Source organism: Sinocyclocheilus anshuiensis, unplaced genomic scaffold, assembly GCF_001515605.1.
Source record: "Sinocyclocheilus anshuiensis isolate Anshui unplaced genomic scaffold, SAMN03320099.WGS_v1.1 scaffold47, whole genome shotgun sequence".
Lineage (NCBI taxonomy): Eukaryota > Metazoa > Chordata > Actinopteri > Cypriniformes > Cyprinidae > Sinocyclocheilus > Sinocyclocheilus anshuiensis.
In genome coordinates, this window is record NW_015551047.1 from 509,811 (window position 1) to 525,305 (window position 15,495).

Consider the following 15,495-nt stretch of genomic DNA (forward strand, 5'->3'; position numbering starts at 1 on the left):
CAATCTGTCTGACTGTGGATTTGTGGAGTCCAAACTCTTTAGAGATGGTTTTGTAACCTATTTCCAGCCTGATGAGCAACAACAACTCTTTTTCTGAGGTCCTCAAGAGATCTCCTTTGTTCGTGCCATGATTCACTACTGCAAACATGATCAGACTTTCATAGATCCCTGTTCTCTAAATAAAACAGGGCAGGCAATGACACCTAATAGTCATTCCAGATGGAGAACAGATTGACTCTAATTTCACCCTCAAATTAACAGCTAATTATAGAGATTCACAAACTTTTGCACCGCACAGAAATGTAACACTGGGTAATTTTTCTCAATAAATAAATGACAGAAAATATTTTTGTCTCATTTGTTTGATTGGGTTCTCTATGTCTACTTTCAGGACTTTTGTGAAAATCTGATGATGTTTTGGGTCATATTTATGCAGAAATATAGAAAATTGTAAAGGGTTCACAAACTTTCAAGCAGCACTGTATATATATATATATATATATGCCCTTGCGACGAAGGGGAATGAGCAAATGCATCCATACATTTGGTGAAGGTGCGGGGAGAACATTGTACTCGTAAGCATTGCAGAAGGGCAATACAGAAGGGCAGTCACTTTAAATGATGATTGAACTTCCTAGGATTCAGAATCTTCTTTGGAATCAGGAAATAAGTTGAATAAAATCCCTGCCCTATTGATCCTGTTATTGCTCCATTTCCTAAAAGAACTGAGACCTCGTCTGTCAGAGACCTGCACTGTGTCTCTTCTCTCAAAACAGTAGGAACAATCCCTTGAAATTGGGGTGGCTTGGATTTGAATTGGAGCCTGTATCCAAACTTCAAGGTGCTCAGCACACATGCACATTGAGTGCATTGGCACCAGTGGAAGAGATGTTGACTGGAAAAACATGGGGCCAGAGGTTGATAACCGTCAATGACTGTTTCTTCCACCTGGTGCTTGTGTGCTGGAAGTCTCTGCTTGTCATATCCTACGAAAGGACTGATGGACTCCTTGTCTTGGTCTTATGGGTGCCCCTTAGGCAGCAGACCCGCACTGACCTACGAAGGACTGGCTTGATTCTGCCCGAGCCCAATTACTGCTCCCAGCTGTTGTCTGTAGCCCATGAGTAGCTGGTGCTCAAACCATTGATCGAGTCAGTTCCCTTGTCCTACGAGACTGCTCCAAGGCCGCTTCCGCAGGGGGTCCAACGATCTCCCCAGGCACTAATGGTGCTGCAATGACTGCCATGCAGTCTTGATCCAACAGATTAGCTTGAGATAGCCGTACCTGGCTATATTGACCATGGATTGTGCCAGGGCTTGGGCATCCGCACTTGTTCCTCAGATCAGCATATCAACTGCTCGCAATGTCTCTAGGGTGTTTTCTTAATTTGTCAAAGTGGTGGACAATTCCTGCAGCAGACCTTCTAAATAAACCAAGAGGAGAAAGTTTGTGCATGCAAGTCTTGCCAACAAGGCAGAGGCATGACAGGCTTTCCGCAGCTGACTGTCGATTATCCTACAATGCTTGTTAGGGTGTGTAGCATCTCTTTCAGTCCTAGCCGTAGCCCCTGTCAACATAGCAAATGTGGGTCTGATCTGAGGGGCTGTAGCAAGCCCATAAGCTGTTGCCCCTGCCAGGTTGCCCAGCTGTATCCTGGAGTGCAGTAGAACTAGGGCCTTCCATGAAGACTGTAAATCCGTTACAAAATAGGGAAGTATTGGCAACCCCTCTGTTTTATGACACTGAGGGCCTCTATCAAACACTGAGGTTGATGTTGAAGCAGCTTGGGAAGGCAGTTTTGCACACTCAGCTGCTCTGGAAATCACTGCTTTGTCTGATGGGTCTAGTGGAATAGTATCTGAGGCATCCTAAGCACTATCCCCTGTTTCTGACTGTTTTTCTGGTTCTGAAGACCCAGAATTTTCATCCCTTCCAAACACTCCAGACGCTGCCACAGACAGCTCATCAGCGTGTCAGCATGGATGTTTTGACAATGGCACCCTCAACTCTGGAGGTTCTGCAGCCCATTGTTGAGTCTGCAACAAACTTTTCAGGGTCTCTTGCATACCTTGCATTTGCTTCTGAAGCTGACTGATGTCCCTTTCTACATGCTTGCACTTACGAGCTTGTTTACATCTGACCCCTTCATCCTGAGGATCCTGTTCAGACTGAAGTAGCTCTTTGCCTGCAGAAATCTCAGAGGGTAAACCAATGGTGTCCTCCTCTTGCATCGTAACACAAGGAAAGTTAAATCAATTTAGCTAGCTTTCTTCTCCAAAGACGAAGAGGCCTCTTTGTCTGAATTATAATAATAAGATTCCCACACTGCGATCACAGACAGCTCTCCGTGACATGGCAGCTTTCACACTTACAGGTGAAGAGGCCCCCCTTGGCTGTTTGTTAGGAACTACCTCTAAAAATATATAAATATATATTATTATATTTCAAATATAAACAACACCGCATTGCTGATTTAATGCTCACCTTACGTTTTAAACATGAAAAACATATGCCAACATGGTAGCTTCCACCCTCACAGGTGAAGAGGTTCCATTAATCTCACTGCACGCTTCTTACACAAAGCACACGCCAATGTGTTAGTTTCCACCCTCATGGGTAAAGATACTCCTGTCAGCCAGATACAACAAAAGAACGTGAAGCGGAATTCTTATCGTCAAACCACTCTACCGATAGCTAGGAGGCAAAAAAGAGAAATTGGTGGCTCCTTCGCACCTGTATTAATAGACGGCATGGTTAATTTTATATACTGTCTCCTGACAGCTCACCCTTAGCGAGGCTGACCTATACTGTGGCGTGTTGACTGAGATGAAATACAACTACTCAATTACTAAGAGTGTGCATGCTTATCTTTGCTGAGTATCCCCAGGGAATGGTAAAGAGTTCCTGGGCACTGAATAAATGCTAGTGAGAGAGCAGAGTATTTATTGCTGTAGCATTCAAGGGTAAAGGCCTAAACTGGAGAATAATACACCCTTAATTATAAAGGTTCCAAAAGGGGTTTTCGGAGCAATGCCATAGAAGAACCCAAAGAACCATGCAGTGAACAGTTTTTAAAAGAACTTAAAAAAAGGTTCTTTAGAAAAATCTAAAAAACATTTTGTGGAATGGAAAGGTTCTGTGGATTTTAAAGGTTTTTCATGGAATCACAGATGCAAATAAAGAACCTTCATTTTAAAGAGTGAGTCTCAACAGGTAATTACTGGACAGCGGATGCAGAAGAAATGTGCTTACCTACATATAGTTCTATTTAAGTAAGTAAGTAAATAAGCAAATAAATAAATACATTTTTATTTTAAATGGAAAATGGACAAGTTGGACTGTTATTTTCCAGCATACATGTGAACATGCATATCAGAATGCTCTTTCATCATCCCCGTGTTGGACACACTCGTCAGGTTCTTGCAAAGAGACAAATGGGTAGGCTGTGTTGGAGTCCAATGTCACTAGAGCTAAGTAGTGGAGAAAGCAGGAAGATTTTATAACAAATGAATATTTACGTGCCAGTGTTAAAATGTACAATTTGTTTAATTTAAATGTAATTCAAGTATGTATTTTTTTTCAGTGTTGTGCTTTTTGGGGTCTTTTTTATTTTTTATTTGGTCTATTTTTAAACATCCTGACACAGTAACAACATTGGCTTAACCAATAGTGTTTTAGGATGGGAATATCTGGTTGTTTGACCAATTGGAGCAGGTGGAAAAGTTTTGGAAAATAAATATCTTATAAATAAATATCTTGCTCAAAGTCACAGTGGCAACAATGGAGCTACTAATTAGCTCATCAATTTCTGCATCATACCTTCCAGATTTTCCACTCAGCTTCCTACATAAAAAGCCAAATAGTGAGACAGGTTGGTTTACAGAACCAAACCGATCATCTTTGAGCATGGTGGAGTTAAAGGCATGCAGTGCTCTAGTGACGGGCCAACCGAGGGTTGGGTTTAGAAATGGTCAAGAAACTCCTGGAGGCTCGTTGCTCAAACATTTTTGCTGCATGTCGTGACCCAGATGGGCCAAACTCTGAGGTGAATATTCAGGAGCTTTTGAAGACAGTTCAATAACAGTTGGTAAACGTGCATTTGTCTTTTGGACTATATTTGACATTGCAATAGACAGTTTTTTGGGTTTGAAATAACATCACATTTTTCCTGCTACTATTAGATGTTGCTGATCCATGCATTATCAAAGAGTCTGCCAAAAATGTTGGTTCTCTGTTGGGGAAGAATGGCTTGAACCTGCTTGTGAATAATGCTGCAGTGTTGCCACAAAAAAACCATGCTGACCACCACTGTTGAGGACATGCAAAACACCTTCAACACCAACGTGATAGGACCTTTATTTGTCATTAGGGTAATGCAATCACTTTTGGGAACAAGCTGAATCTAAAATGAGGCTTTATTTATTGCGGTGTCTGAAACACTTGGTTGTTAATGTCTTGAGTACCTGCCATATTTGCGTAGAGCAGCTAAAGCCAAGGGCAGACCAGGGATGTCATGTGATAAAGCAGCTGTGATCAACATATCCACAGATTCAGCATCTATGAGCATCATGCCAGTAATGAAAGAGCCATTCCCACTTTTCCCATACAGCATCAGCAAGGTATGCAAGAATCCCAAGACTGTTCTGATGGGCTTCATCAGAAAAATCCTCATTTGTAAGTGGTTTGAAACTCAATTAAAATCATATATTTGGAAATGTTTCAGTATGAAAAGGTCAGATTAGATTTCAAATAGTTTAATGTGTAATGTCCCTGAATAGAAAAAAAGTAATTTTTTCAAAAAGTAAACGATTTGAAATTGAATGTAATATCACAACGAGTGTGCTATTGAGCTGTGTGCAAAATCACCTTTGTATACAGTTCTAACAAAAAAACGTTTTAACTGATTTGAAACTTTGTCATGCATCTGTTTTCCTTTCAGACTGGTCTTAACATGTTGACCATATATACCGCAAGGGACTTGAAGGCAGATGAGATCCTCTGCATTTCCATTCACCCAGGATGGGTGAGGACAGTCATGGGGGGAGATGAGGTAAATCTAGATTCAGTAATAAAGGAATCTCTCAGGACCTAAACAGAACATGAGGCCTGAATCACAAAAGCACACTGATGCAGGCCCGGATTGGCTAATCGGGAGCACCGGGAAAATTCCCGGTGGGTCGGTCTGTTTTTTGGCTGCGAGGGCCGGTGCTGTCATGCCACTGCTATGGGGTTGAAATATGGATGCCCGTATTTAAGGCATCAAAGAAGCGTCCTGTATGAAAGTTATAACACAGTTTGTCCCGTATTCGCAGGCATATGCCATATGACCACCAGATATAAATAACAAATTCTCAATTGATAATTAATCATTAATTTTGCGCAAAATATTGTTTTATTTGTGAACGTAGCCGATTGAAGAAGGCTTTAAGACCAAGCTTCTCGTGCATTCTTAAACTTGGACCTCATTTTATTGAAGTAGAAATCCAAGCGCAAGAAGCAGCCCACACTCAGCCCACAAGTTTTCTTTAATTGAAAAATATGCATTTTCATTCATTCATAGGCTATATGGTTGCAATAATAGCCATTTTAGTTCAAAAAATTTAAGTGCATTGACGTTTCATAGACGTTCAGTTACGCTTTCAAATTTCTTGCCATTTGTATGTATGTAATTTCACAGTATTTTCACCTCCTAAATTACTACACTACTTGTGCAGTCACAATTTTATAATGGTACAATTTACTCAGGCTGATGACTTTTTTTGTATGACATTAAAATTATTTTTAGAATATAGGTTAAGCAAAACAAATGTGATTATTTCTGAGAACTTTTTAACTGCAGGCAGACATTATGGTACAGTATGCCTACAAATATTTAGTTGGAGATATGCGAGCAAAAAATAATAGATTAAAAAATGTATAATAAAGTGCAAAGGCGGCGCTGAAAAGGCCAGTAAATAATAATAATTAAAAAACAAAGCTGTAGAAAAATATAATGAATTACAAGTCTGTAGAGAACAGTGTGCTATTGCAGACTTATATACTGAAGTTTTAATTACATTATTGTAATAGCTATAGTCAGTCGTGAACTAAAGTGGGCCGCTCTAAGGCATGAAACTCCAGGGCTGAAAATGACTCCCACTCCGGCCCTGCACTGGTGGTCTCTTTTTTGATAATTGCTACACTATTTTAAATGCATGTTCTTCCCTGTTTGCCCACCAGGCGCCTATTGATGCCAGAGAAAGTGTGGAGGGGATGCTGTGTGTCATTGGCAGCCTTAATGAGAAGCAGAATGGTGCATTCTTAGACTACACTGGAGAAACAATGCCCTGGTAAACCAGAAAAAAACTCTTAAAAGAGGAACTTTATCAAAGGGCTTATCCAGATGACCTATTTTAACCAATATAAACAAAATAAGCATAGTCATTAATGTTTATGACATGTTCAATTTAATTATCTGTGTGTTCAATACAATAAAACAAACGATACCACAATATTGTGTCTACACTGGAAAAACAATGCCCTGGTAAACCAAAAAAAAAAGTTCATCAAAGGGCTGATCCAGATGACCTATTTTACCTATTATAAATAAAGTTATAAGTCATTAATGTTTGACATGTTCAACTTCATTCTCTGTGTGTTCAATACAATAAAACAAACTAACCTAAACAATACTTCAATATTGTGCCATTTATCTGAATGCATAAACTTTTTGTGCTGTATAATTTGCCATTCATCATTTAAAAAAACACCATCACAACACATATTTAGTATTTAATGTTAAGTGTTTTCTGACAGCATTTCTACACTACTACATGCACCTTAGCAAGCAATATGGGATGGGACTTAAAGACACTTAATCAGTCTTTTTACATTTTGATCAATATCCTTAAATTTTATAAACTATTACATAGATCTACTGATATCCAAACATTTACTTTGGTAGACAACAAACTGTCCATAAAACTTAACATCATGTACTACCAATCAAAGGTCTGGACACACTTGACTGAGCTTCTTGTGCACTTTAAAATCTGTTTATCTAAAGCCTTATGCTTAAATGCCTGAAATTAATTTTACACGCATAACAGACTTTTGTACTTTAAATTTTGACAAGTCATGTCTTGTGGCTAAGAAACTTCCACTGAATTAAAAGATAAATAACTGTTGGTGGGGAAAAGGAGGCTAGCAGTTATTGGGTAGACAGCTTGATACCGAGGACTTCGGTTTTGAGAAATAATTGAAAAATTCATCACGGTCAGTTTGTGTTAAGACCATAAAAACATGGGCTGATAACTACTCTATAAAGAGTATCTTTTCTGAGACTCTACAAGGAATTGTAAAGAGTTCATGGCCGTTGAATAAATGCTAGTGAGAAAGCCAAGTCTTTTTTGCTGTAGCATTCAAAGGTAAAGGCCTAATATTACACTTAAATATAAAGGTTCCAAAAGGGGGCTTACGGAGCAATGCCATAGAAGAACCATTTTTCCTTCCCCAATGAAGTCCACTCAGTGAACAGTTCTTATAAGAACATTAACAAAGGCCTCTTTAGAAAAATCTAAAGACCCTTCTGTAAAGAACATTTTGTGGAATAGAAAGGTTTTTCATGGAACCACAGATGCAAATAAAGAACCTTTATTTTAAAGAGTGAATCTCAACAGGTAATTGCTGGACAGCTAATGCGGAAGAAAATTCCATGACTGACTAATTTAAAATGTTCTTACCTACATATGGTTCTATTTATTTATTTTAAAATATATACATATATTTTTTTTTTTTACATTTCCAGCATACATGTGAAAATGCATCCCAGAATGCACCTCATAAGTGAGAATGCCCAAAGTGTGCAGAATTGGAATCCAGATGAATGGTGGTGACTTTCTATGAAAATTGGCCACATCTGGTCATACTTCAGTTTGACTTATTTTATGATTTGATTTAATTCTAAAACCTGGAAAAATTGTAATTTAGTAGAATAAAAGGTAAACGTTTCCAAATCTTTGACTGGTACTGTATAACTGAAGCAGAAATACATCAATAAAACTGGCATCACCAGGAGGCACTGTTCCATACTGCCACTCTCACAGGGCAGATCTTCAGCGGCCCTGGATTGTTCCCATTTATATTTGCCCCCGGACAGAAAAAAGGGAACATTGTCTCAGTAAAGTGGTCATTGAATGTGTAGATAGGTGTGACACCCACTGAATCAAAGAAGCTGACCTCTCCTTTATTATAGTCGATTTTCACCCGAACCCTTTCCAGGTGGCCCTTCAGGTTGAGCGGTGTATGTGGGGTGGTCATGGCTGTGTACTTCCCATCAGAGAGAGCGATGGTCCAGAATCCTCCTTCGGCACAGCCTGAGATTTTGCCTTTCCTGGCTACTGATTCTTTAACCACACCAATTACCCAGTCATTATTTTGGCCCACGTCCACCTCCCAGGAATGACATCCTGAGGTGAAACCCTTGGAGCCCAGTACAAAAACAAAGTGGTCAAAGCGCTCAGGGTTATCAGGCAGCTCTTTCATCGTCCCTGTGTTGGACACACTCGTCAGGTTCTTGCTAAGAGACAAACAGGGGTACGCTGTGTTGGAGTCCAACGCAACTGGAGCTAAGTGTTAGAGAAAGCGGGGAAAACATTTTAACAAATGTATATTTATGTACCAGTGTTAAAATGTCAAATTTGTTTAATTTAAATGTAATTTAAGTGTGTAATTTTTTCGGTGTTAAAAGTGTTTTTTAGGAATTTTTTTAACATCCTGACACAGTACATTGGCTCAACCAATAGTGTTTTGGGGCAGGAATATCTGGTTGTTTGACCAATTGGAGAAGGTGGAAAGGTTTTGGAAACCTGTCTGAAAGCAATCACTTTTTGCAATTTCATTTGCCACGTTAGTAATTACACCCATTAAATAGTAATTACACAGCTTTAAAGGGTTAGTTCACCCAAAAATGAAATTAGGCTGCGTTTTACTCACCCCCGAGGCATCCTAGGTGTATATGACTTTCTTCTTTCAGACGAATCCAGTCGGAGTTATATTAAAAATTGTCTTTGATCTTTCAAGCTCTGTCATTGCAGTCATTGCAGTTGCATTGCTTCAGTCCAAAAGAAGTTAAATAAAAAGCGCCCATCCATAAAAAAAAGTGTCTCACACAGTTACAGGCGGATGACGTATGAGGTCGGCTTTGTGCATGCGCCGCTGAGAAGTGATGCACGTGGAAACGCAGCGGAGAGATCAAAACAAAACAACGGTCAAGAATTAGAAGTACAAAACAAGGATTTGTAAAGAAGAATGTCAGAGGATTTCGATATAAGCCAAGAGGAGGCTGGTTTTCCTTTGCTAAAGGAAGGAAACTTTGTTTCCTTTGATCCTGTAAACAAACGCTGATTTCAGGAGAGTCACCGGCGCATGCACAATGCTGAATTCATACGTCTGTTCTATTTACAACTGTTGGCGCAAGCTAGATTAAAGTGATTATTACGTTTTGAATATGGATATTTTTCTTACAAAAACGCATCGATTCGCTACAGGAGGCCTTTGTTCACCCCCCGGAGCCGTGTGAGACACTTTTTTTTATGGATAGGCACTTTTTATTTAACTTCTTTTTGACTAAAGCAATGCAACACCCGCTGACTGCAATGATAGAGCTTGAAAGATCAAAGACAATTTTTAATATAACTCCGACTGGATTCATCTGAAAGAAGAAAGTCATATACACCTAGGATGCCTCGGGGGTGAGTAAAACACAGCCTAATTTTATTTTTGGGTGAACTAACCCTTTAAGAAAGTGTCATTGATAAATATAATTTAATAGATAATACATTTAATATAATACCACATTTAATTTGTCTTTATGAATTAGCCATAAACATGTATGGATACAACATATGGGCTATTTCCAGAAACATTAGAAGTTTTTGGAATGACACCTATATAAATATTAATATATTGGAATATAAATATATTACTATAAAATATTTGTTCATTTTATAATTTTATCATCATTTTACAATATTTTTACATTATATCATTGTATGTACCATGCTGGCTGAAAACCATTTCCCAGAAAGCTCTACTTTACTCAAAGTCTTCAAATTGGAGCCAAACAACATGATGCAGATTTATAAGATAAAAATGTACACAGAACACATTAGTGATACTCTGAAAGTCTTTGAACTGCAGTTCAGTAATTTCCCTTTCCTGTGCTTCTAATTTTACCTGTCAGACATTCTATTCAAATTCCAACTCCTGAATTTAAAGGGAACCTATTCTGAAATTCTAAATGTTTACACAAACTCATCCAACTCTGTAGTAACTGAACACTCACTGTATTCCACCAGGCTCTGCATTTTTTCCCACACTCTGAACTGCAGCGAGGTGATGTGCTCTGCAACGTCGATTAGAGAATTGGGGACGTTTTCTGGTTCGTTAAATGTTATCTGAGCTCTGGAAGGACATTCATTCAGGTTAGTTGTGGCTTTTATGCAAATAGATCAATCAAATTCTTTCAAATGTACAATGTACTATTACCTCTTTTTGACATTCTTGCAGTTCTGTGTGAAAAAAGTAAAATCAGTTACTTGCACTAACATTTGTATAAACTTGATAAGATTAGTTAACAATCTAAATACAGCAGGTTACCTGTAAAAAGAGGCTGTCAGCATTAGCAATCTCGTTTTCAATGGCCATGACAGCCTGAGAAAAGGTGAGTATATCACGAGCGATTATGTCGGTTTTTTTCTTCATCGTCTGTTTCTTGGTCTCTTCTTCTTCTGCCAGCACAGCAATCCTTGCAGCTTCCTCCTTCAGAAGAAATTGCCGAAGCTCTTCAAACTCCTTGTGAATTTGTTTCTCTGTCTGTTGTCTTTGGTTCTATGTGAATCCAACATAAAGAAGGCAATTAAGTGATTATCCCAGTTATCTGTTGATGGTTAGTGTGTCATATGATGTTTGTTAGTGTGGATCTTGTTCTTTGTTGATACCTTGATGTGGACAGTTATGTCATCACGTTCCTGTTTGGCCTCATAGAGGCGTCGAAGGCTTTTCTTAAGTGGGATGACAATCTGCCGCATTTCCTCCTGGACAAAAAAAAGTACATCTCAATCCAACAATGTCCAAAAACAACCCTCTAGGACAGTTTGTAAACCGAAAACAAGAATCCCACAAGATTTTAAAATAAATTAATAACAATATAGAAATTACGCTAAAAAAAAATCAAGTTCTAACTCTAGGAAAACACATATTTACTATTAATGTCATTGCTTTTGAAAACTGTATTGACTTGCCTCAGTTTATTAAATTCCCAGATATTATCAAGTTTTCCATGACCATGAAAATTTGTTTTTTCAAGAACACCCACCAGATTCCACAATTGTAATTTAGTAATGGTAATTAACCAACTTCATGCATTTTTGTTTTGGCAAGGTAATCTGTATTATATCATTAAAATGCAAAAAATAATCACGTAATTATTGAATATAATGTATAATAATATATTATTAATATAGCATGTATACATTCTGGCAGCATTTATTGTTCTACCTTTAGTTTATGCATATTAAATATTTACAATTTAAAACAATTTACAAAATATCTATAGCATCACAGTAATAAGAATCGAGAATAATGACAAATACAATAAAAATGTCTGGATGCATTATAGTAATAAGGATTTTTGAGGGTTAACATGCGTGTCATAAATCAATTTCAAAATAAAAACAACCAAAAGCCTTATTATTTAGCCTTAGTATTTTGGCTTATTTGTGGTACAAAAATAAGCTTACTTTGAAAATAATTTCTTAAAAGAAGAAATATAATACATCATCACCTTGAGATCATTTGCTGCTTCCTCCAAAGGACACACACTGTGGCCTTGATGTTTCTTGGACGTTTGACAAACACAGCAGAGAACTTCTTCATCATATTGGCAGAACAATTTGAGTCCCTCTCCGTGAGTGGCACAGAGAGCCTCTGGTTTAGACGCCCCGTTGGCTGAATATGAGCCCACTCTCGCAGACGCTTGTCCTTTCAGCTCCTGTGCGATGGCGTCGCACACGTTCTTCAGAGCCAGACTCACGGTGGGCTCCGTCAGAGAACACTTCCTCCTGCACACGGGACATTCCCTCTTGGCCGCCTTCTTGTTCCAGAAGGCCTGAAGGCAGAGGCGGCAGAAACTGTGGCTGCACTTCAGGACCACGGGATCGGTGAAGATCTCGCAGCAGACCGGACAAGAGAGCTCATCCTCTAAGGGCGACTGCGTGTGGGACGACAAAGCTCTCGGGCGCAGAACTGGGACGTTTTTAATGCTTGGAAGGGTGTTTGCTCTTCCAGGTTGCGAGGAAGCCCTTGGTCGCAAGGGCATGGCTGTCTGGTGTTGCTGGAGTCCACTTGCTTTTGAAACCAAAAACGTGATGAGCCCAAGCTACTCCTGCAGTGTTTCATCTAGACCACAAGCCTTCCACAAGCACCCTCACGTTCCAAAAACAAGTCTGTCCTTCACCAATAATGACCTTTTATAGAGCCGTGACTATCCTTAACTTGAAATACCATCACAAAATTCTCAGAAGTCAGTCTTTTGACCGCACCTCGTCCACTGGAGCACTGGGTTTTTATTTACGTCACTCTAATATACGGTCTTGGTTCATTATTGGATCAACTGGTGCTTGAGGGGAAAACAAACCGCCATTGATCTGTGAAATGTTTGGTGTAAGCATTATTGTTTTGGGAACTCGGAGGCAACGTGAGGGGTTGCAAGAAAGCAAATGCTTTCCAAATGCCGCAGGGACATTTACGCAAAGTAACTTATACAGAAAACTCCACATATAGCCACATGAGTGGAAAAAATTGCAAAAATGTGTGTTTCTAACAGGATAACTTACAAATACTATACCAAATCACTCTTAAATCATATTTTCAGTGCAGGTCGCTCGTTCCCTTATATGTCCACAATGGTAATGCAAAAGTAAAGAATGGAAATATGCCCTTGGTGAGGTTGATCAGCCAAGGAGAACGAACCCAATGTTTCAATGAACAACCGTAAGAAGGAAACACCTACTGCTTTCCAGACCATAAAAACAAAACCAAACAACTCATTTTGTTTGTTTTAATATTGTTGAGAAATCTAACAAATAACAATTTGGTGCAATAGCATTTCTGTCAATGAAAAAACAACAACAACATATATAACAGACTTATATCATAATTATTGCCATTTGAAGGTAGTCTGAGACAGAGTAACATGAGGCCATCAAAACCATTACTTCATCAGTGTAAACTATTCATTCTTAAAAACAACGCTTATCTAAATGTGTTCAAAAAGCATCGAATGAAAAAGTGTCCAAAGTAAATCAACGACAAGAGAGCTGTGTTTAAGCTACACTGATAGCTTTACAGTATGTAAAAAGTAACACCAAAACATTTTTTTTTTCTTTTACATTTTTGATCTGGGTCCTTTAAACATTAACCTACATCTTCCATAAGACAAGACGCCTGGCTAAATAATAAAAAAAGAAATATAAAGTTTAAAGTTTTAACCATCACATGATCAGTACTTTACATTTCAAACATGCTCTGACTTTACAGATGTGAAATATTACAGTGTTCAACTGCTTGGTTAAAAGAGTAATAATCAGCTCTGAGTTCCACTAACTCAACATGTGCTCAGTGTAAGACGCCCGTGTTTGGTCATATTTGCAGTAATACTGTCAGTATCTTGGAAATGCTCACTGGACTGGCTGTTGTATAGCTTTTTTTGTAAACACATCAACACTATATACACTCAAATCAATACCATACAATCAATACCATCAGTGCTTTAATATTAACTTGTAAGTAGGGCTGGGCAATATATATATATATTTTTTTTTCTTTTCAAAAGCCATGTTTTGCATGTGTGTGTATATGTATACACACAACATGGATTTTCAAATCTGAAATGAAACTATCCTATCGCCCAGCCCAACTTTTAAGCCCTTCATACTTCATACCTCCTCCACTATTCTTTTAAAGGATAAATACTGTAACAGGTGAAACACTATCTGTAATACTTCATGATATTTCTTAATACTGATTTTACTGATAAAAAAGAAAAAGATTTCCTTGTGTTTGGCATTATGCAGTAGTTTACCACACTACTAAAATGAAAACGGATGGTCTATTTCTTTCCCGTTTCTTTTACTCTTTTAAAATAAGAGCTAAGTCACAGAACTGGAAATGTAAAGCACTAGAGGTCATTTAGAAACGGTTCACTGCAACAGCTTCAAAGCCACTTGAAATCCTTTGTATAATAGAGAACAAGAGTACATAACAAGACAGCACATGCTTTAGGGAATCATTATAGTGTTGATAAGACAAATGGTCCATGATTCTGCCATGGGACGGGTCAGATCCACACCGCAGAGGTCACTACAGTGCAAACCAGCATTGCCTTGATCTCTGCACTGTGCCTTACCGTGCAATTTATACAGCGTCGGGCAACACAGTGCAAGTGAAAGTCACAGTATGCAACAGAGTAACCTCACAGGGGTACCAAACGCGGGCCCTGGAGTAAACACCTTGCAAATTCAATGAGTCTCAGCATCTTTTGCTTAATATCCTACTAAATAAGACATTTCATATAAGTGATTAGGCTCAACCTAGCCAAATCTGAATACAATTTTAAAATGCATTCAATGTAGTGTCTTCATAACATCTGCATCTTAAAAAAAAAAAGTGGAGTTAGAGGCCTACATACAAGTGTTTCCAGCGTTCTTAAAAGCATCCCAGCATATGATCCCAAAATCAACAAAAATAAAACTCAAGTTTTCCTAGAATTACCACTTTTAGCCATTTCTACAATTACACCCGACCGACCTTTGCATCGCCGATGGCACCCCACACATCAAACACAAACTCATCTGGAAATGCAAAATCACCCAGAGTCTCATCCAAAGCTTCGGCAAATTCATCCGGGTTCTTTTTGTCCTTGCCGAGCTCCACCATCGTGGCAGCTGTAAATGAGTGTGGGAGTTAGAAACACCACTTAAAAAAACCAACTGTATCAAAACAGCAATATGCAGGGAAACATACCAAGTTCACTGTCTCTAATGCCCATGTAGCTCTCCAACAGATCATCGACTTTCTCAATAGCTTTTTCTTCAAATGCTGATGGCTGCAACACAAAGAATGAATGAAATATTACAGATTACCTCACTCAGCTAAAAATTATGATTGATTAGATGATTGTGTCATTGTGGTTGGTTGTCTGTGGTGTTTTTCTAAAATGATGTTGCAAACTGTACTGATAAGTCACCAGAATAATGTTATCTAGCTGGCATAGCACGAGGTAGCATAACACATAAGGTTTTGCCGAATTTGTAAAAATTGTGATAGACTTGAGAGTATCAGTAAAAATATTGTAAACTACAAAACAATCTTTAACATCTGCATTACTCAGTACAAGTGTGTTTATGAATATATATGGCGTATATGTATATATATATATATATATATATATATAT

The 15,495-nt window shown here is 38.4% G+C and overlaps 2 protein-coding genes across 2 annotated transcripts in view; both read right to left on the reverse strand.

Annotated features, from left to right (window-relative positions):
• Positions 1-7,849: 7,849 nt before the first annotated feature.
• On the reverse strand, positions 7,850-12,364 carry LOC107661834 (E3 ubiquitin-protein ligase TRIM39-like). The gene is made up of 6 exons (XM_016451608.1): positions 11,826-12,364; positions 10,981-11,076; positions 10,640-10,870; positions 10,529-10,551; positions 10,326-10,444; positions 7,850-8,580 (listed from the first exon to the last, which is right to left on the reverse strand). Exons 1-6 carry the CDS (start codon positions 12,357-12,359, stop codon positions 8,048-8,050), a joined length of 1,536 nt encoding a protein of 511 aa, XP_016307094.1. The 5' UTR covers positions 12,360-12,364; the 3' UTR covers positions 7,850-8,047.
• A 1,060-nt stretch (positions 12,365-13,424) lies between these two features.
• The window catches only part of LOC107661840 (PDZ domain-containing protein GIPC1-like), an 8,098-nt gene continuing 6,027 nt past the window's right edge, over positions 13,425-15,495 (reverse strand). The window contains exons 6-7 of the mRNA XM_016451617.1: positions 15,065-15,146; positions 13,425-14,985 (exon numbers count right to left, since the gene is read on the reverse strand). Coding sequence (XP_016307103.1) covers positions 14,834-14,985; positions 15,065-15,146 — 234 coding nt within the window. The 3' untranslated portion in view covers positions 13,425-14,833. The remainder of the gene's footprint in view (positions 14,986-15,064; positions 15,147-15,495) is intronic.